The sequence below is a fragment of the Bos indicus genome, chromosome 23 (genome assembly GCF_029378745.1).
Source record: "Bos indicus isolate NIAB-ARS_2022 breed Sahiwal x Tharparkar chromosome 23, NIAB-ARS_B.indTharparkar_mat_pri_1.0, whole genome shotgun sequence".
Lineage (NCBI taxonomy): Eukaryota > Metazoa > Chordata > Mammalia > Artiodactyla > Bovidae > Bos > Bos indicus.
In genome coordinates this window covers 22,086,547-22,110,678 of record NC_091782.1, presented here as the reverse complement: position 1 = coordinate 22,110,678, position 24,132 = coordinate 22,086,547, and the positions used below count along the sequence as shown (strand labels likewise).

The following is a 24,132-nucleotide window of genomic DNA, read 5'->3' as shown; positions in this document are numbered from 1 at the left end:
ACTGGAAGGACTGATGCTGAAGCTGAAACTCCAATACTTTGAGCACCTGATGCAAAGAACTGGCTCATTTGAAAAGACCCTGATGCTGGGAAAGATTGAAGGTGGGAGGAGAAGGGGACGACAGAGGATGAGGTGGTTGGATAGCATCACTGACTCAATGGACATGAGTGTGAGTAAACTCCAGGAATTGGTGATGGACAGGGAGGCCTGGTGTGCTGCAGTCCATGGGGTCGCAAAGAGTCGGACACGACTGAGCGACTGAACTGAGACTGAGAATCAGCCAGTAAATAAAATATTGACATATTAACACTGTGACATCTCTTTCCTACAAATTTCACTTCCTTTACTGACTTTGAAAATGACTCTAGGAGATGCAATGAAAGAATGAGCCCTCACTTAAAACAGTATCATGTACTGACAAAGCAAAGTCAGAAAACTAAACCTCACTGTACAAATAAGGGAAGTCTCCTACACAACAGGTAATGTCAATACAAAACCAGTCAAGAAAATACAGCGTGGATGATTGCTGTATAGATAAGAATGTACTACACATTGACTTGCTTGTTTTCGTAAGGATAAGAAAGTAGGGTAAGGAGTAGGAAGTAGTAAATTAAAGGAAAAGATGAAAAATATAAGCAAATAAGAAGCAGCTTTAAAAAGGTGGGAAGGATATAGTTACTCTTGATCTGAGGTAAAGAAGAATATTTAATTCCAATCACATTAATCAAAAAAGGTAACTTAAAAGGTTCATCAATAAAATTCATGAACCACTCCATCATGTTGAAATATACCTATTTTATAATTTGATTATCTAATCATGGCCAGTGAACGACCATGATCTGAAAATAGAAAGCAATTACCTCTAGAACATAGAAGCAAAGGTCACAAAGAATAATAAAAACCAGATTAGATGGCAGGAGCGTTCTTCTACTTCTCAGACGAAAGAGGCAGATAACTTAACCAACAAATCTCTAAACAGTTATAGTTCTGCTTATGCTAATTAAAATCTGAGACCCCCCAGTGGATGCTTGAAAACGCAGAGAACACTGAGTCTTACATATACTATGTTTCTTCCCATGTATATATACCTATGATAAAGTTTAATTTATAAATTCAACACAATAAGAGATTAACTGATAATAAAACAATTATAACAATACATTCTAATGAAAAGTTACATAAATGTGGTTTCTATCTTTCACAATAACTGAAGAGACATAATGCCTTCTGCATCCTAACCAAGCACTCACCGCCTCCTGTGGCAGGAACTTTTCCATCTGAGGTGAGACAGCAAAACTAGTGTGAACTCCTTTTTCTTCTTCACAATTTCACAGACAGAAGATTCATTCTTAATGTAGATCTTAGCAACCTCAGCACACAACTTCTTCTTGTTTATTAAGCTTTCACACCTTTTCACTCATATGATTTCTGGCATATCTGAATGGTCAGCATCACTACTCTTGCACTTTGGGGCCATTATTAAATAAAATAAGGGTTACTCGCCCACAAACACTGGGATACTGAGACAACTGATCTGATAATCAAGAGGGCTACTCCTAAGTGACTAATGGGTAGGAGACTCTGGACAAAGGGATGATTCACATTCCAGGCAGAAGGGTGCACAATTAAAACACGACTTATTTCTGGAATTTTCCCAAGGATAAGGAGGGGACTACACTCAATTACTTTTAACATTCAGGATTTCCAAAAGTGTTACCTAAAACTAGTACCTTCAACTTTATAGAAGTATAAATCAGAAGATATGGAAGTGATATTACTAAAGAAAAGAAAACTAAGCAAGATTACATGTTTATTTGACACACATCCACTGTTAAAGGTCACATAAAATCAAACTGTCATTTATTTCATTCAAATAATAATTCTTCCTATGGAAATAGTGGAATAAGATTTTAAAACTAAATCAGAATGTGATATTTTAAAAACAAACAAAAAATCACTGAAACTCTTTCAAAGTATCCATCTCATCATCATCTTATTTCCCATATTGCTAATTAACTTTTCTTTAAAAGCAGTTTTAAAAAGACATGAATAAAGATTTAATGTCTGCTTAGCCATTTAACTTATGAAATCTAGAAATAAAATGAAAACAAACATTTTTGAAGGCAAGATAAGTTGTCACACTACATATTATTTAAGAAAAAACCAGGTGCAATGATTTGAATATTTTTTTCTAAACCAGTAAAAAAAAATTTGTTCAGAAATTTAGGTCCAAACAAGAGTAAACAGCTGAATGATTTTTACTTACTTACCAGCTAAAGTGTGAATAACTTCTGTTTCCTTGTTCCTTATTATACCAGAAAGTCTAAAACATATTATTATCAAGCTCTGAGAACTCTTCAAAAGGGACCAAAATCCCACTTTAAATTAAAAAATATAAAGAACAGCAATTCACTTACCAGCTCTGAACCATCTTCTGTGGACATACTCATTTATTTTTTAAAGCACTAAAGTCAAAACTGTATTATTAACAGATCTTAGAATAACCTGTAGCACCTCCACGGAATAAGTATAGTGCTCACAGGAAAGGTGCTTCAAAGCTTGAACATTAGGATCTCCTACCACAAATACTGTCCTGCTAATACTCTTCAAGTCCAACTAATAAAAATAATTTCTTTTCACCTCTTTTATATCTTATTCCATTGGTATTTCTCTGTTTTCTCCGTACTGCCCTGTGCTTCAACACTGGTCAAACTTTCAAGTGTACCTTGAATAGTAATGCTCCTCCCACTCTCCAGCCCAACCTCCTCTGACTCACTCTCAGTGAATCAGACCATGGCCTCTACCATACCCGACACTCTTCAGTGAACAGAGTCCACTAACGTTAGTAAATGCATACAACTAGTCAGCTGCACTATTAGCTACTGTCATGGTTATCTTAACCTTCAGAAAAAGTCAAAATCGCTCAGTCGCGTCCAACTCTTTGTGACCCCATGAACTATACAGTTCATGGAATTCTCCAGGCCAGAATCCTGGAGAGGGTAGTCGCTGTTCCCTACTCCAGGGGATCTTCCCAAACCAGGGATAGAACGCAGGTCTCCTGCATTGCAGGTGGATTCTTTACCAGCTGAGCCACCAGGGAAGCCCTAACCTTCAGAAGCAAGGCATAACTTAGAGGGTATCAAATATGCTTATTACCTTTTTACTGAACACTAATCTATTCTTATGTTAAAGGTAACTAATACTACATTTTTCTGAACACCAGCTTTATAACCACAGCTTAAGGGAAAAACAGCTATTCCAACACCACTTCTAAAAGGAGAAACTTCTATATTGTGCAAGTTTTTAGACTGCTAAAAATCTCTATCAAAATGCATCACCATCTAGATTATCTTGTGGAGAGATGGAATACATATACTTTTCCCTACTTCTCTCACTAACCACAGTTTAAACTCTGAACATTACATAGACATAGAATACAGAATAAAAAATAAAATTTGATAGCATCAAATGTTAATGAGAACATTAAAGAAAAACACTCATTACATCACTGGTAGGAGTTTAAATTAGCATATTAGAAAATAGCTAAATACTCATAAACTATGCTTAAGACATAAACTGGAACACTATATGGCTATTACAAATTGAATCCTAAAGGAAACGAACCCTGAAGGAAATGAACCTGGAAGGACTGTTGCTAAAGCTGAAGTTTCAATACCTTGACCACGTGATGTAAAGAGCCAACTCATCGGAAAAGACCCTGATCCTGGGAAAGACTGAAGGCAAAAGGAGGTGACAGAGAATGAGGTGGTTAGACAGCATCACCAATTCAATGGACATGCACCTGAGCAAACTCTAGGAGACAGTAAGTGTGCTGTAATCCATGAGGTGGCAAAGAACTGGACACAACTTAGCGACTGAACAACAAAGGAACTTCTACTATAGACGCACTATATGATTATTCCTAAATACCTGACATTCGGGGCGAGGACAGGTGGGTTGGGTGGGGGGTGGGTGGGGAGTGGCGGGAGGAATCACACACTAAAAAACAATGATTCTGTGAAAACCTCTGAATCAAATACTAAAAATACCAATGATTATGCAAACAGTAGGACTTGGGGCAGACTACTCTAAACCTATGCATGCTCTGGAAACTGACCACTAAAAATGTAAACAAATAACATAATCAGAACCTCAAAAGATGAGCAATAACCTAAGATTACCCAAGGAGTTATGACAAATAGATTCTTCAGGAGTTATTAAAAATGCATAGAACAATAAAGTAGAAATGGTGGCTAGTGGATACTAAGATAATGCAGACAGAAGCAGACGGAAGCACCAGAAATTAAAAGCCCTTATCATGTTAGGACTGTGTAACTTTGAGGAAAATATCCAGTTATAGAGGATCAAATATAAAAAAAGAAAAAAAGAGGTTTTAAGAGCCAAAAGAATTCCTGTCTATGCAAGCAGGTAGGTGAGTTTTAACTTTTTACTGAAATTAAAACACTACACTCTATGACAGCTCACCTTGTCTAGAAAAACAAATACAACTTTGTCCCAACTTCATTCCTCTATTTATCAATCACTGATGAGTGATATAAAACACATTTTGGCAGATGTGACTATATTATGTATCCACATCAAAATCTCACGTTAAGTATTTTAAAAGCTGCAATCTGACAGTACTTATGTAAATGTATAAATCACACAAAACAGTCTTTATTTATGCATAGGTAAATACATATAAAACTATGTGTTAGAAGGATACACAGAGCTTCAGAACACAGGCAACTGGGAGAAAGAGAAATGAGAAGAGGGTAATAAAAAACTCAATGTTACTGTCATGCTGTCTTTATTATAAAGTTAACGCTCTGAAGCAAAAAACAAAGTGACAACATTCTTACATTAAGTTCACAGATCCTTGTCCTATGGTTTTTGTAAAATATTTTCTAAATCATATATAAAGATGAACTAACATTGCAAAGAGACACTGAAAACAGACACGTTAGCCACACAAAAAAAATTTACAGTATCTACAATGTTTCATAACAGGCTACAAAAATGATGTGACCTTTCTATCCATCTTCCAGCCCTATTTAAATGCTGCTTTTCAGTATAGTTATTCAAAACAATAACAGGAATTTTCTATAGGAAGCTTCGTTCTACCATCGACACCACAGTTCTGTGTTTACAAAGCACCATACTAGTGTCCCACTGAAAGCTTATTTTCCAGTAGACAAAAAAATTTATTTTTTTTTTATTATTTTTTTTTTTCCTTGAAACTTCTAATACGCATCTGAAATGATAAAAGTCAACTACCTTACTAAACTGTGGACTCTCCACTGTTGTTCATCACCTGTGGTTAACTTTTTGATAAAAATTCTGCTTTCAGCCCCTTCAATAAATGCTTCTGGGAAAACTGGACAACTACATGTAACGAATGAAATTAGAACACTTCCTAACACCATACACAAAGATAAATTCAAAATGGATTGAAGACTATAGGCAGAATGGTCAATGACATAAATCAAAGCAAGATCCTCTATGACCCACCTCCTAGAGTAATAGAAATAAAAACAAAAGTAAACAACTGGGACCTGATTAAACTTAAAAGCTTTTGCACAGCGAAGGAAACTATAAGCAAGGTAAAAAGACAGCCCTCAGAATGGGAGAAAATAATAGCAAATGAAACAACTGACAAAAGATTAATTTCCAAAATATACAAGCAACTCATACAACTCAATACCAGAGAAACAAACAACCCAACCAAAACAGACATTTCTCCAAAGAAGACATACAGATGGCTAACAAACACATGAAAACATGCTGTACATTGCTCATTATTAGAGAAACACAAATCAAAACTACAATGAGATATCACCTCACACCAGTCAGAATGGCCATCATCAAAAAGTCTACAAACAATAAATGCTGGAGAGGGTGTGGAGAAAAGGGAATGCTCTTACACTGTTAGTGGAAATGTAAATTGATACAGCCACTATGGACGACAGTATAGGGATTCCTTAAAAAACTAGGAATAAAACCATCATATGACCCAGCAATCCCACTCCTAGGCATATGCCCTGAGGAACCCAAAACTGAAAAAGACACATGTATCCCATTGTTCACTGCAGCACTATTTACAATAGCTAGAACATAGAAGCAACCTAGATGTCCATCAACAGATGAATGGATAAAGAAGTTGTGGTATATATACACCACGGAATATTACTCAGCCACAAAAAGGAACACATTTGAGTCAGTTCTGCTGAGGTAGATGAACCTAGAACCTATTATACAGAGTGAAGTGAGTCAGAAAGAGAAAGATAAATATTGTATTCTAATGCATAAATATGGAATCTAGAAAAATGGTACTGAAGAATTTATTTACAGGGCAGTTAAGTGAAGAAGAACTAAAGAGCCTCTTGATGAAAGTGAAAGAGGAGAGTGAAAAAGTTGGCTTAAAGCTCAACATTCAGAAAACGAAGATCATGGCATCCAGTCCCATCACTTCATGGCAAATAGATGGGGAAACAGTGGAAACAGTGGCTGACTTTATTTTTCTGGGCTCCAAAATCACTGAAGATGGTGATTGCAGCCATGAAATTAAAAGACGCTTACTCCTTGGAAGTAAAGTTATGACCAACCTAGATAGCATATTCAAATGCAGAGACATTACTTTGCCAACAAAGGTCCATCTAGTCAAGGCTATGGTTTTTCCAGTGGTCATGTATTGTGAGAGTTGGACTATAAAGAAAGCTGAGTGCTGAAGAATTGATGTTTTTGAACTGTGGTGTTGGAGAAGACTCTTGAGAGTCCCTTGGACAGCAAGGAGATCCAACCAGTCCATCCTAAAGGAAATCAGTCCTGGGTGTTCATTGGAAGGACCGATGTTGAAGCTGAAACCCCAATACTTTGGCCACCTGATGCAAAGAACTGACTCACTGGAAAAGACCCTGATGCTGGGAAAGATTGAGGGCAGGAGGAGAAGGGACGACAGAGGATGAGATGGCTGGATGGCATCAATGGACATGGGTTTGGGTGGACTCTGGGAGTTGGTGATGGACAGGGAGGCCTGGTGTGCTGTGGTTCATGGGGTCGTAAAGAGTCGGACACAACTGAGCGACTGAACTGAACTGAACTGAACTGAATAAACAGACATAGAGAATAGACTTATGGACATGGGGAGAGTGGAGGAGAGGGTGAGATGTATGGAAAGAGTAACATGGAAACTTACATTACCATATGTAAAATAGATAGCCAATGGGAATTTGCTGTATGGCTCAGGAAACTCAAACAAGGGCTCTGCATTAATCTAGAGGGGTGGGATGGGGAGGGAGATGGTAGGGACGTTCAAACAGAGGTGATATATGTATACCTATGGCTGATTCATGTTGAGGTTTGACAGAAAACAACATAATTCTATAAAGCAATTATCCTTTAATAAAAAATAAATTAATTAAAAATAAATAAAAGGCTAAAAGAAAATTTAAAAAAATTCTGATTTGTAATAATTTTATGTTTACAGTAGAGTTGCCAAGGTACCGCCCAGAGTTCCCATATATCTCCCATATATATGCCACAGTGATACCTGGCGTAACTGTATTACACTTGTCAAAACTAAGAAATTAAAATAGTACATTACTACTAACAGAACCACCAACTCTATAGAGATTTCACAGTTTTCCCACCAACATCCTTTTTCTATTCCAGAATCCAATCCAGGACACCACAATGCATTTGTCACTATGTCTCCTCAGTCTCTGCTCAACATCAGTTTCTTAGGCCTTCCTTGTTTTCTAATGACCTTGAAATTTTTGAAAAGTACTGATCAGATATTTGTAAAATGTTCCTTAATTTGGGTCAGTCTGATGTTTTTTTTCACAAATGGACTGCAATGATAGGTTTGGGAGAAGAATAAATACCGGAGGCTCAGCAGATACATGGTATCAACATGATTTATTACCGACGATGTTAGCCTTGATCACTTGGTAACGGCAGTAATTGCTAAGTTTCTCCACTGTACAGTTGCTGTTTTTCTCTTCCATCTATTCTTTAGTCCAACCTACACTTGAAGGATACTTGGGGGTGGGGACAGTATTTACAAATATTACTTGGAATAATTCTGTAAGATTTATCCTTTCTATTCCATTATTTACATAACAATCTATTTATATCAGCATTTATTTATTTAGACTCGTGCATATCTATCTGCTCTTCAAATACTAGGTTATTCTGATGCTCAACCAGCTTTCCAGTTGGCACCTATGTTGCCTTTTTCCAAATTCTTACTCTCGGCACTACTAGCTGCTCCAGCTCATCCTGTGAATACCGTGTTGCAGCCATAGGATCACTCCTCTCAGGAGCCTCCTTTTACTGGAAAATGATATTCTGAAACCAAGATCTGAGCAACGAGTGTACTCACTGGTACTGGTGTGTCACTGCTTCCAGGCCCTCAGTGGAAGAAATGAGGAATATATATACGCATGTGTAGTGACCGGAGTATAAACACACACATATAAAATTATTTCTGTATGTATCTGTACATATTTTAAATTAAACACGAGTTCATGTTGATGTCTCCCAACTCTAGTCCACCCTGTGGTTCATTTTAATCCCAGATTAAGCTTCCCTGCATCTCCGAGCAAACACAAACAGCATCCTCTACTAGCAGGCAGATTAAATTCAAGTTCTACAATTAGCTGTACTGTAACAGGATAGGAAAATGTATTTTAAGATGGGAGTGCCATGACAGGTCATCTCCACCAGTGTGACCACATGTCAGCACGGGGACTACCTATCAGCACACAATTTAAAACAGACCCATATTAATACTTCTTACTAAGTTCTTTTTTTTAACCACTGTTCTATTACTTCAATATATTTTTCCTGAAAAGCCACTTCCCCCACTCACCCCAAAAAAGAGACACAGAGAGAGAGAGATGAGAGGCCAATGTTGCAGCTTACTATATACAGACTACAGACTAAAGACAGGCCATTTTAAAAGGAAGAAAACAAAGACATTATGTGATTTTCCTTATATCATTCTACCAACAAAGGGAGACTTCATTTGACTGGGTTTAAATGTAGTTATTCTGCTTCAATTTTGACAGCATCTGCTTTACACTCCATTTTAGATTAGAAGAAAGTCAATTTGTAAAGAAAAAATAAACAAAGGAGCTCAATTCCTACTACAGCTTTTCTCAGGTCTTTTGAGAGGTAAAATGTAGTTAGTTCACCTTCTCTAAAACCAATTAACAAAGTATGTGTTCATACTTAGTAAAACCGCAGCTGAGCAAATATTTACAAAACATTCACACTGCACAGACATTCTAACAACTACTCTGCAAGTTGGACAAACCAAATGAGAGATAGACTCGAGCCTTCCCAGAAGAGCTCACAGCCACAAATTCATGAGAAGAGGGATGTGGCTGAATGTAAGAAAACTAATCCAGAAAATAAAGACAACTATAGTAGTGTTAGTTGCTCAGTCATGTACGACTCTTTGCAACCCCACCATCTGTCCGAAGAATTCTCTAGGCAAGAATACTGGCGTGGGTTGCCATTCCCTTCTCCAGGGGATCTTCCAAACCCAGCAATTGAACCGGGGTCTCCTGTGTTGCAGGCAGATTCTTTACTGTCTGAGCTACCAAGGAAGCTCTGGGTTAAGACTATTATAAATGGCATGTAAACACACAGATATCCTTTACTTTTTTTTTCCTCCTCTAAATTTCTGAGAACTTTTTTAGTTTGTAATATATTTAAAAATCTTGATTGTTTTCTGGCAGAAGTGACTAGAACATTATTTAAAAAGGAACGTCTGGTGGTAGTTGAAGAGTATTTGTTACTATCAAAGATAACTGCTGCAATGCTGAAACTTAAGAATACAAGATTCTCAAAGGGGCTAGAAAAGCAACAAAACCCAGTAAGTGTTTTTACTCACACTTGAGTAAAGAGGCAACTATCTCAGATTTCAGTTCAGATTCTGTTTTATTAGCTATCCAACCTTGGGTAAACACCATTTAACCTCTCAACCTACATGTCATTGATTTAAAATGGGGCTATCGTCTTCCCTACTTCCTCCACAAGATGTTTAGGCTTAAATGGAAATGTAGATAGCAAAAACTTTGCAAATTACAAAGTGCTACCTACATTACAGGTAGACAGGTACATGTACACACACACACACACACACACACACACACACACACACACACACACACACAGAGTTTTATAATCCCCCAGGACACCAGGCAACAATAACATTCATTACAGTGATACCTGAGTCTCCAGTTTTTTTAATTCCTCAGACAAAAAATTTATCTAAAATATTTTAGTGTTAAAAATATGTGTATGCATCTCTTCAAGATTAAATCCGATAGAGCAACAGCAAGGAATCTAACCGAGAATGCTCACCTTAACGAAATTATCAGGAAACATGCCTCGCCTCCCATTCAGCTCTCCTTCCAGCCATCCCTCCTCCTGCAGTTTCCTCACGTTCCTGATGACTTCCCCAACTCGGATTGTTAGCTCATCGTCATGTACAGCATCGTAGTCATACTCCACAATATAGTCAACTAAAAAAAAAGAAACAAACATCTAAAACTTAACTCATGAAATACTACTAACCATACTAATAAACTTAAAACTAAGGAACCTATTTAGCAATGATTAATACAATAAAGATACCATCGAAGCTTACCTCAGTTTTTAGTATTTGGCTACACCCGCAGATTTCTTTTTTGCCTAACTATAATGCACAGTACCAGTGTTACGGAGAAACCTCAACACAACGTACAATTTACCTCGTCAGTTATCCTGCCAGTCAGCTATACATGCTTTGTGACAACCTCTAAGGCGGCCCCCACGATTCCCATCTCTTGGTATTCAGGCCCTTGTGTACTTCTCTCTCCGTTAGTGTGAACGTGATCTATGACTGACTTCTAGTCACCAGAATGTGACAAAGATGATGGACTGTATGTGATGACATAAGGCTATAATACCCCTGCTAGGAAACTCTGTCACTTCCTGGCTTTGAAGACACAAGTTGTTTTGTTGAGCTGGCCTATGGAGAGGGCCACATGCAAGTAACTGAGGAAGTCTCTGGATGAGAGCCCACAAACAGCTGAGGCCCTCAGTCCAACTGCCCACAGGGAACTGAATGATGCCAACAGCCTCGTGAGCCTGGAAGCAGATCCTTCCCCAGCTGAGAAGCCAGCCATGATCAATACACTGATTGCAGCCCTTCAGAGGATGTAGCCATGCCCGGACTGAAGAAACCACAAAAACCGTGAGATAATAAATGTGTATTATTTTTATCTGCTAAGTTTGTGGCGATATTTCTCACAGAAGCATAGAAAATGAATACACCCTGAAATGAAGGCTGTTAAGGATTTTAAGGTTATAGGACAGCATATAAGCATACTATTAATATTTTAACTAGTCATACCTCCATTACCTTTTCTTCCTCCGAAAAGAATGATTAAGAAAAAAGAACACATATATACAACTATACCAAAAAAAAAAAAAAAGGGAAGGGAGTATGGGCAGACACTGTTGGCTACCAAACAAACAGCCACTCCCACACCGACTCCTCCTCCTCCTCCTTCCTTTCTCACTGAACCCTGATTCTGTTCAGGTATTTTGGAACCCTGTACTTTTACAAGTGAAGCTTCTCTCAGACTCAGAGGGTTAAACCCTGAGGATTAAACTATTTTAGACCAGTACTTCTCAAATACTAATGTACAATCAGGTCATCTTGTTGACTTTGGGAATCTTGCTTAAGCGCAGACTGAGTAGGTCCCAGGACACCTAACACTTCTGGTCACGGAGATAAATGTCTGAAGAGAACTGATTTACAGCAGGGGCTTCCTAGGTGGCTCAGTGGTAAAGGATCCACCTGCCAATACAGGAGATGCAGGGACACAGGGGATGCAGGTTCAATCCCTGGGTCAGGAAGATTCCCTGGAGAAGGAAAGAGCAATCCCCGTCAGTATTCTTCTCTGGGAAATCCCAACGATAGAGGAGCCTGGTGGGCTAAAGTCCACTGGGCTGCAAAGTATCGGACACGACTGAGCATGCACACAGATCACACACAGATTTATGATAATCTCATTCATATTCTCTATCTCACACACACACACAGACTGGTTTTCAAATACAGATATGATGAATCGACTCAGACCAATACAATGTAAGTAGGGGTTCTTGAAAGGTTTTATTTGACCTTATAAACAAAACACAAGGAAAGAGTGTCCTCCTACAGACTTTGGATATTCTTCATTGAGAATGTAATGGCCAAAACTGCTACAACTAGATTAGACAAGAAAAACAGCAGATATGCTTAGAATACAAGAAAAGAAAGATGAAAATGGCTTGGATCTTTACTAGACTGATTCAACTGCTAATCTAACCAGCCCTATAACTTTTAGATTTCTTGTTATAGAAGCAGTTTTTTCTTAACTTTTAAGTAAATTCTAGACGAGATTTGTATTTGCAGCTGAAAACATACCAATCTGAGATGGAAATTAGCAAGAAACTTAAAATTCCTGAAAATGGATCCATAACTGATAAAGCCAGAGCTCAGAAAACTTAAGGAAACTATTACTGAGACATCAAACTGCTCTGCAGAACCCCAGAAAGGCCAGAAATTAAGAAAAGGAACGCTCGTGGGAAACACAGAACTGAAAATAGGGAAATTAGCATCTCACGGAAGAGCTGAGACCCATTATTAACCACAACAGTTCTGAGACAACAATGCTACATAGGTAGGTATTTTTCTTCAAAGGTAAAATACTAAAGGGTTAATCTCAGAAACACACACACATACACACACACAATAGTCTGGGGGAACTAGTAAAGCTACTATGGATGAGTGATGGTTTCCTAGAAAAACGACTTCTGATACCCAGAATTTAGAGGTCTCCAGAGCAATGGGTGGTTTCCAACCTACCAACTCTAAAATAAAATTAAAAAGTTATACCCATATAAAGAGTTCCCAATCAGCTTTTTGCTTTTCATTTATTCATAAATATGAATAGTAGACAACAGTTAACCATGAAAGACGATGATAAACTGAAAAGCTCCTCCTGGATGAAGCACACACCAACCTCTCCCCTTCCAGAATAATTCAGTATTAAAGTCACTAGGCATACAAAAGCATAGTGGGGGGAAGGGAGACCAAGGAGGGGAAGGAGTCTGAGAAGGTGTGAGAAGACAGGGACCAAAGAGTAGAGAAGGTATCCAAAGCTAGGAGGGCAGGGGTGGCAGTGACGCTATCAGAGCCAAAGTAGGATGAGAAGCGTGTCTGTCTGTGGCGGTTCCCCAGTGCAGCCTATCACAACTCGAAGGCAGGGTGAGGAAGGCATCCATGTAGAGGCGACATGATATGGTATGCCAGTTCCCAGTCACAGTGGTGAGGGCATCCAAGCTGATGGGCAGCCTGGTGAGGAACAGAAGCCCCCTGTAGTGGGGTTAGGGCCAGATCACCATGCAGAGGAAAGGTAACCTAGACGGAGGGTGGAGGTCACCCAGAAAGGGGTGGAACAACCTGTGCCAGAGAGGAGGGTGTCCATACAAGGGTGGGGAATGACTGGCTACATCTAGGAGAGTTGATCAAATAAATTAAGGACAATGGAAGCCAAGTTTCTCTATGAAAGGAAGGGAATTACAAACATAATGGGAAAAGACTTCACTTAATCCTATGATATTAAGTGGGAATGAGAAGTATCACCGTGAACTCAGGGTTTTCAATACACAGACATTCACATACACATAAACACAAATGTACCACACGGGCATGCACGCTCTATCCACTGAAAGGGCCTGAAACCACAACCTATCAACGAGCAAACCTAATGCTGAGATCTTATAAAAACCACTTTCTACTGAAAGGAACCAGGAATCCTTGGGAAGATATGCAATTCCAGGGCTTAGGCAGGAAAAGTACAAGATAAACGTGGAACAGGGTGTTGTGCTAGAAAGCAAGGAAGTTCTCAAAGAAAGATAAGCTGATGTCCAAGGACACGGAGAAGTAACATCAGAACACATCCTACTGGCCAAGTCAAGACAATCTGAGCATCAAAATAAACGATGAAAAAACGAAAATAAATGACAGTGTAACAATATACCCCACTGAATAAAGCAAAAAAAACCATGAGTCCACACATATATAAATAAATGTTAATTTCTTACATTTTATAGAAGATCCTGATCTGTAGAAAACACTAAAATATTCAGGAGAAAAGCATCAGTCATGAAAAAATTCTTTGTATTGTACTTTAAACATTTCTACAACTTAATGTCTAAAAATTTTTAAAGATTTAAACTGTACAAATTTTTACCCTCAAGAGATGTAATAAAATCAGAACAGAATGTTATAAAAAAAAGAAGTATGAAAATAAAAAGCATTTGGAAATACATCTTCCAATGAGTCATGTTAATTTTTTTTTTTGCAAAGGTAGAGACAAACAAACCCAAGAAAACTTTATCAAAACAGGTAAAGAGACATAAAGAAAATATAAAAGAACAGACAAGACACAGATGGTCAATTCAAAATCCAAGTAACGGTTCTAGGGGGAGAAAAGAGAAAACAGAGAATAGGTAGTGAAATAATAGAAGAAAATATTCCAAAGCTATATGAAACAAATCTTCAAATAGAGAGGTCTATGAGAAGCCAGTACGATACAAAAATTTTAAAGTAACTACTTGGGCGGGGCAGGGGTGGTGAACTCAGAGATTGGAACTGACGTATACACACTGCCGATACTATATATAAAATAGATGACTAATGAAAACCTACCTACAGCTCAGGGAACCCTACTCAGTGCTCTCTGCTATGCTGTGTTTAGTTGCTCAGTCATGTCCGACTCTTTGCAAACCCATGGACTGTAGACCACCAGCTTCCTCTGTCCATGGAATTCTCCAAGCAAGAATACTGCAGCAGGTTGCCATGCCCTCCTTCATGGGATCTTCCCAACCCAGGGATCAACCCAATGCTCTATTGTAACATAAACAGAAGGAAATCCAAAAAAAGAGGAGATGTGTATGCATACACATACAACTGATTCATTTTGCTGTATGGCAGAAACTAACACAACATTGTGAAGTAACTATATTCCAATTAAAAATTAATTTAAAAAACATATCCTAGAAATTTATCTGATAAGAAATAAAAAGTTCATATACAAAAGAATGAAAATCATATTCATTAGGAGACTTCTCACTGGCAACACCAGATTCCAGAAAAAGAAAATAAAAAGGCAAAGCCACCTAAGTACTGAAGAAAAATGTATTCCATATTCAAGATATAACATTTTCAGACAGACAAGGACAAAGAAAATTAATTCCTACATATGCAATTTGGCCACCTGATGCAAAGAGCCGCCAACTCAATGGAAAAGACCAATGTTGAGAAAGACTTCTGAAGGCAAAAGGAGAACAGGGCAGCAGAGGATGAGATGGCTAGATAGCATCACTGACCTAATGGACATGAATCTGAGCAAACTCCAGCAGACAGTGGAGGACAGAGGAGACTGGCGGGCTCTAGACCACAGGGTCAAAAGGAGTCAGACACGACTCAGCGACTGAACAACAATAATACACAGGCGATTACACGATCTTATCTGACAGAGTAAGAACCAAAAGACAGGATACAAAATTCAAGAGCCAGTGAAGCCAGCCTTAGAGTAAGAAAAGTTCTAAGACAGTAATTGTGCTATAGATCTAAGGAACAGTCTAGATTAAGCAGGAGACAGAAAGTTGAGGAAGTATTTGGGGGCAAAAAAGAAGTGAGAGCCAGACTGTGAAATTGTATACTATCCTTAAGAATCTGGAATTCAAAGAGACAATAAAACTATAAGGAGAAGAAAAACTAAAGAGACTAGAAACTTCTGAAAAGGCAAAGAGCTATGCAGTGTTGAAAATATAATCATCATATACACTACTTGGCTGCAAACTAAAAAGTATTTACATGGTCATAATAACAGAGACTAGTTATTAATTTTAACACTGAAAACCAACCCATAACAAAACAAGACTATATTACGGTTACAGAACAAAATGTAAATATTAACAAGCCTTCACATTATAGGATAAAGTAAATACTGGAGAGGTTGATAAAGAGAAAGGTAAATCTTCATCATACAAACTTCGAAGTCCAGAAATAATGCGTTAGTTGCTGAAAAAGAAATAAAAGTGTAACTATAAAACTCAGAATTCAGAAAGGTATCCAAGAGAGAAATAAAACTGTATTGGGATAAACTTAGAACAGAAGTGAGATTACAAGTAAGCCAAATCTTTACCTATCATATCAGAAGGTTAAAAAACGCAAGTATCCAATCAGCAACAGCTACATAAACTTGTTATTTAGAAATACAAAAGCCAAAAAATCAAAACTGAAAGATTAGATAGTTCTAAGTTGCTTCCCTCTGGAGAATAAGAACAGAGGAAGAGAACAGTAAGGCAAAGAAATACCATTTTTTTCATTGTGGTTGTTCAGTCACTAAGTCATATCTAACTCTTGGTGACCCCATAAACCGTAGCACGCCAGGCTCCTCTGTTTTTATAGCATATGCAGGTATTACTTGTATAAGATTTTTTTAAGAAAGCACTAAGTATTAAAAGTGGCTTGTCCAATATTATTATAAAGATGTTTATAACTCATGATTCTGTTTCATAATTTAAAAGTTTACTGACTCAAAGATAATTTATTTCTTCTAAATAAAACACCATATGGTAAATAAGGTTAAATTCTTGCCCTTTTATTTTAATGTCTGGCCACACCATGCAGCAGCATGTGGGATCTCAGCTCCCCAACTAGGGGCTGAACCCATGGGTTCATTGGGAGCACAGAGTCTTAACCACTGGACTGCCAGGAAGTCCTTCTTGCCCTTTTAAACATTTTTAATTAGGCTTGCAATACCATTCTAAATAATAAAGGTTATAAAACAAAGGTACTGTAACAACTTATTTTTGTAAAAAGGGAAGAAACAAACATATGCACAGAAAAATATAAAGAGTTACATTCCAAAATGTTAACAGATGCCTGAAGGGATCTAAGATGCTGTTTGTTATCTCTTTTTGATATAATATTTCACCTTTAGTAAAGAATTAAAAGAGTGGGGGAGTACGTGCTTGGGATTGGCAGATTGGGATTCTGGGGTTGACACGTACTCATTGCTTTATTTAGAACAGATAATCAGTGAGGACCTACTGTGTAACAGCAGGAAACTGCTTGGTATTTATTCTGTAACAACTAAATGGGGGAAGAATCTGAAAAAGAATAGACACATGTAGATGTATAACTGAATCATCCTGCTGTTCACCTGAAACTAAAACAACATTGTTAATCATCTATACTCCAATTAAAAAAAAAATTAATCTCACCCAAAAGAGAGGACAGGACTTGGCCTCATCCTGATCTATGGGAAGAGTTTGTTTATTGAGGGATTCTGAAGTTCCTCAGGCACCTTTGTTACCTGAAGACTTTACCAAACAATGTCATTATGTTGGGACTTCAAACCCTGTTGCAGCTGTTCTACCTCTGGAAGCGCTAGACACTAAACAGGTCAGTTACCTGGGCAGTCAACTGTATCTTTTCAATAAAACTCTGGACACGAAGACTCAAGTGAGTTCCCCCAGTTGGCAATACTCTCCATGTTGTCACACATCCTCGCCAGGACTTAACGCCATCCGTGACTTTAGAGAGAGAGACTGACATCATGTCTCGTACCTTCCTGAAATCTGCCCCAGGCTTCTGTCCCCTTGGCCAACTTTAATCTGTGTCCTTTTACAACAGAATACCATCCCCAAGAGTATAACAGCTTTCAATGGGTTCTGCAAACTCTTCCAACCAACTGTCAAAGGTGAGGGCAGTTGTGGGAATCCCCAAAGTCTGCAGCTGTCATAAGTGAGGGCATTCTTAGAAACAGTAACCCATATTTCAGGATTTTTCTACAATAAACATACACCAGTTAGGTAAAAACAAGTTACTAGAAACACTGATGCTCACTAGACAGTATGTAACAATGATACTTGCAGAAAAGCTACAACAGTTTAAATAAAACTTCATTTAATTCACAAGTCTGCTATACCAAGAATCAGCATCCTCCATATCGTGGAAACTCAAAAAATTCATTATTTTAAATTTCAAATTAAACAAAACTCTTTCATCACTTAAAACAATTGTATTTTGACTGACTAAATTTATTTCTTCACTTTAAATGGTTGCTTAAAGTGAAGAAACACATGTTGACTAAAAACATTTGGAAAGAAAAAAATAAAAGGAAGAGAAAATGCACATCCTGAAAAACACTCTAGGACTATAAAAGGTATACAGACCCTGTCTATCACTGAGGGCTCTTCCCCCTGACCTACTCTCCTACAAAACCAATTGTTTCAGACGACACTTTCTGGTTGTGGATTATTCATTGTGCGTTTCAATTGTGACTGCCACTGAAAGAGAATGTTAAATTTAAATTACTTTGGCTATGTAACAGTTTCTTTTTAAAGTGTGAAGAAAGCTATCCAATTTAAGCAGATATGACATTTTAGCATTTATCTGATCAGTAGGGTAATAAAGATTTTAAAACATAGCAACAAAAGACTCAAAATAGAAGAACACTAGATAATCTGCACCAAATCTCACAAGATGAAATATAAAAACCATTGATGAAATATAAAAATCACTTTCTTAGGAAGATTAAACTACTAAAAATGTAGCAATTTTATCAGATGAAACTTAAGTGAGCACTAGAAATCTACACACAGTTTGAGATAGGACCTAAATATATGCACCCAAGCACTGTACCCCAGCTTAACGTTATGTGGATGACTCAGGAAACCTCACACCAAGACAAAAGAGAAGAAACCAGAACCTTCTCTGGGAGATGCCCTATTATGTCAAGAAATACTTTTTTAATTTACAATATCCAGAGACAAGGAAATACAACCTGGCATGTAAAGTGAAAAAAAAAAAAAAAAAAAGATTAAAATAAGTACCTAGGGAAACAAGAAATAACAGAAACACTTCAATGAATTCCAAATACTGAACTCATCACATACAGACTTTAAAATGATGGCATTTACCATGTTCAGAGATATAAACTACAGCTTGAAAAACTGACACAAAGCTAAATAGCACAGACAGTGAGAAAATAAACCTGAACCACAGAAGTATTCTAGAACTGAGAAAGACAATAACCAAAAGTAGGAACTCAAAGGATACGTTTTAAAGTATATTAGACAAGGCTGCAGAAAACTAGCTAAAAGGCAGACAGGTAAATAGAAACTAACCAAAATTAAGCCAAGAAGGACAAAAATACAGACAATAGAGATGAGAATGTAACAGAAACAGAAGATATAGTAAACCAATCTAACATATTTAATTGGCATCCCAGAGGAAGAAAATAAAAACTATCTGAAAAGTTAATAGCTATGAACTCACCAAACTGATAAAAGAGATCAAACCACAGAGTCAAGAAGTCTAAGCAATTCCAAATGGAATAGACAAAAAGAAACCTGCAACTCAACACGGTAAATCTGCCAAATAGCACAGAGGAAAAAGAAAGAAATCTCAGAAGAGACAAATTTTTAAACGGTTACCAAGGAAGCAACACTTAAAATGGGCTTCTGATGAGCGAAAATGGAAGCCAGAACGCAGCAGTTTCATATTTCCAAAATGCAGAAAGAAAATAATTGCAAACCATAAAATCTGAACCAGAGGGGGAAAATCCTTCAAAACACAAGAAGAGACAAGCAAAAACAGAGTTTGCCACCCTGAAAGAAACTCTGAAGGTGTTCTCTGAGGACATCAGGAAAAGAGGAACACAGCCAATACCTAGGGAGAGACTCAGTAGGTAAAGGCAAAGCGAGGTAAACACACAGGCAGGTAAACACCGAGTAAAATACAAAACCGACTCAGAATGGACTGAAGACTTAAAACCGGAAACCATGCAACCCCTCACAGAAAACACAGGCTGTGAGCTCCTTGTCATCAGTCCTGGGGATGGTTTTCTGGATATGACATCAAAAAGCAAAGGCAACAAAAAGAGAACTAAACAAGTGGAACTATATCAAACTAAAAGCTTCTGCACAGAAAGGAACATCAACAAAGCGAAAAGACAACCTACAGAATGGGAGAAAATATTTGTAAATCATGTGTATTAAAAGGGATTAATAAGAACTCATACAACTTAAAAGCAAAAACACAAAAACAAAAAGCTAACCAAAAAAATCTGACTTAAAAATGGACAGAGAATCAGAATAAACATTTTTCCAAAGAAGCCATACATATAGTCAACAGATACCAGAAAAGGTACTCAACATCAGTAATCATCAGAGAAATGAAAATTAAAACTTCCAACTATAAAATAAGTAAGTCCTGGGAATATAATGCACAGCATAGTGACTTTAATAAAACTATACTGCATATTTCAAAGTTGCTAAGAGAGTAAACCTTTTACAAGTTATCACAAGAAAAAAAATTTGTAACTATGTATGGTGACAGATTTTAGCTAGACTTACTCTGGTGATCATTTCTCAAAACATAAATATCAAATCATTATGTTGTACACCTGAAATACACTGTTATATGACAGTTATACCCAACAAAAAGCCTAAATAAGAAGCAGAAAAGGAGGAGGGAGGCTGATGAGGAAGTTTAAAATATAGGAAGATTAAAATAATAACAGCTATATAAATCAGGAGTTAAAGTAGCCTAAGACTCTTGGATGATACAAAAGGAGAGTAAAGGCAATAATTAACATTAGATATTTAAAAGATAAACATGCATGTGATAATCACTAAAATAATACAGTATAAAAATGCCAGATCCCCCCCCCACCGCCCCCCCCAAAAAAAAACAACTCAGCTTGCAATTTCAATTCCAACATGAAAGAAGTTTGGAGACTGTCACACTCACCCTTACCACGAGAAAAAATTTAAACAAGCTAAACAATCAATGACTTTCCTTGGACCCAGCAGAGAAGTGAGGACATGGGGCAAACCACCACCTCAAGATACAGAGACACAGGCACATCCAGAGTCACAGTTAAGATCTACTAGATCACTCCAAGCAGCAAACACCAGAGTCATCAACTGGTATGAATACTGTATTAGCTTCCCAGGGCTATCACAGAAACTATCACAAACTAGGTGACTGCAAACAATAAAACTTATAAAATTCTTTCATGGCTACATTTTTGATGGCCGGAATACAAAATCAAGGTATCATCAGGACTGCATCTTTCTGAAGACTGATAAAGAATTGCTCCATGCTTCTCTCTTGGCTTTTAGGGGCTGCCAGCAATCTCTGGCATTTCTTGGCTGACATAATTCCAATCTCTGTTTCCATGGCCCTCCCCTTCTGTGTCTCTATCTCAAATCTCCTTCTCCTTACTCTTAATAAGGATACCAGTCACTGGATTTATGGCCAACCCTAAATCTAGGATATCATCTTAAGATCCATAGTTACATTTACAAAAACTATACTTCCAAATAATATCACATTCATATGTGCCAGGACAGGACTTAGACATAACATTTTGGGGCCAAAAATCAATCTACTACAAAAATTTAAAACACAAACTTCGATGAATTTCTGGAGGCCGAGTGTGGAACAGCCTAAGAGTAGAAAACTCCTAGGGACAACAGTATCAGCAGGCCCCCACCTTTCGTGGGTTTTACTTCCAGGAACCCCATCAGGTTCTCACAGTCAAGAGTCTATAAAGATCTCCTTGAGGTTCTGGCAAGGAGGAAAGGGAAAGTACTCACTGTGAAATAACCACTAACCCAAACAAAGACCTGCTCTCCAGGAAAAAGACTTAACCAGGTCCTGATTCCACCACTGGAAAGGGTTATAACAGCATTTCTCTGATTCCAGTCCCCTCTTACCTTTCTGTCTCACATGCAGAAGTGGGGAGATAAGACATCACAGACCCAGGACAAAGACCCACCAAAAGTTTAAGGTTTAATTTTAAGATTATAGGATGCTTCCTCTTCCCAGCACCTTACAACTAGACTGATGGGGCTCCATTATAACAAGAGTTAATCACCATGAAAGAGTATACATGATGCAGATTCCACCTGAGAAGGAGTGCTTAGGGAAACCCAAGAGGGAGACAAACACAAGGCCACTAAAGGAATCTGATGCCTCTGGCAACTGCAGGTAGAACAATGTTAGAGAGTACACTCCTTGACAGGTTACTATCAAACCTCACACAAAAGACCTATTAATCTCAGCTCCTTTTATCTAATACAGCATGTCCAACTTTCAACAAAAAATTACACATCATTCACTCAGAAGGCAAGAAAAACACAAAGACAAACCCAGAGTCAAAGCCAGACTCAAATATAACAAATTTTTTGAAATCTGAGAATTTTAAATATATTAAGGGTGATAATGGAAAAAAAAAGAGGTAAGCAAAGATGAGTAAGGTAAGCAGATAAAGACCCTAAGATAAGCAATCAAAAGGAAATGCTAGAAATCAAAAAACACTGTAATAGAAATAAAGGATGCCAATGGCAGGTTCATCTACCAACTAGACACCACCAAGAACAGAGTCAAGATGCTTGAAGACAGATCGACAGAAACTTCTTGAACTAAATATAAAAATAATATTCTTTTACAAAACAGAACATCCAAGTTCTGTTTCATCCAACAATTTCAAAAGATATAACATATGTATAACTGGAATATAAGAAAAGGAAGAAAGAAGAAACAAAAGAAATAAATGAAGTAATAATGGTGGAGAAGTTTCCAAAATTAGTAACCTATACCAAAACCAAACCATACATCCAGGAAACTCAAAGGACAAAAAGAAAGAGGAAAAGCCTACACTTAAGTATACCATATTCAAATCAAAGACACAGAAAATCGTAAAAAAAGCCATAAGAAAAAAACACCTTAACGACAGAGGAACAAGGAAAAGCATCACAGTAGGCTTCTCTCAGCGACGCTGAAGCAAGAAAGGAGTGGAGTAAACTATTTAAACTGTTGAAAGAAAAAAATTACAAATTTAGAATTCTATATTCAGTGAAATTCTCTTTAAAAGAAAAGGATAAAGACTTTCTCACACAAACAAAAATAACAGACCTACAATGAAAATGTTAACAGAAGTTCTTCAAATAGAAGGAAAATTATACAGGTCAAAAACGTGAATCTATAATAAAGAGTAAAGGCAAAGGAATAAGTGAAGTAAAACAAAATCTTTAACTTTCCTTATTCTTAATTTATCTAAAAGATTAGTTTAAATTGGTAACAGTAACAATGTACTGGGTGACTTTTAGCATATAGATAAATGAATGACGGCAATATCATAAAAGACACAGGAATGGGGAATACTCTGGGATCTGCATTTGACATGAGGTGGGACAGTGCTATTTAAAGGTGAACTTAGATTAGTAATCAACATATACTGTAAACTCTAGGGCACCTACACTAAAAGAAAATTTTAAGTATAAAAGGACATAAATTTGAATAATATAAAATGTTCAACTGAAACCAGAGAAACAGAAAAATAGGGAAAAAACAATGAAATCAAAATTGGTTATTTGAAAAGGTCAATAAAATTGATAAATCTCTAAGAATGATCAAGGGAAAAAAAGAGAGAGAAGACCCAGTCTACCAATATTAAGAATTAAAAGGAGTATCACCAGAGACTTCACATTAATTTTTAAAATAATAAAAGAAAACTATAAACAAGACACTGCCGTCTATGGGGTCGTACAGAGTCAGACACGACAAGCTGCTTAGCAGCAGCAGCAGTATAAACAACACACTCATGCAGAATGCCACAAAGTTTTAGTAGTTTGAGAGAGTCTGAATAACTATTTTTAAATTGAGTCTGTAGTTAAAAGCCTTCCAAAAAAGAAATCCCAAGAGCCAGATGGCTTCCCTGGCAAAATTTAAAGAAGAAATCTCCCAATTCTACACCATGAGATACTACTACACACCTATTAAGAATGGCTAACAAAAAAAAAAAAGAGAGAGAAGGCAATGGCACCCCACTCCAGTACTCTTGCCTGGAGAATCCCATGGACAGAGAAGCCTGGTGGGCTGCCGTCTATGGGGTCGCACAGAGTCGGACATGATTGAAGCAACTTAGCAGCAGCAGCAGCAACATACGAATGAGCGTCTTCACTTTCACTTTTCACTTTCATGCATTGGAGAAGGAA

General features: G+C 37.4%; 1 protein-coding gene across 1 annotated transcript in view; it reads right to left on the bottom strand.

The window, feature by feature from the left end:
- Nucleotides 1-24,132, bottom strand: part of CD2AP (CD2 associated protein) — an 86,273-nt gene that overhangs the window by 45,024 nt on the left and 17,117 nt on the right. Inside the window, exon 2 of the mRNA XM_070778079.1 lies at nt 10,375-10,535. Coding sequence (XP_070634180.1) covers nt 10,375-10,535 — 161 coding nt within the window. The remainder of the gene's footprint in view (nt 1-10,374; nt 10,536-24,132) is intronic.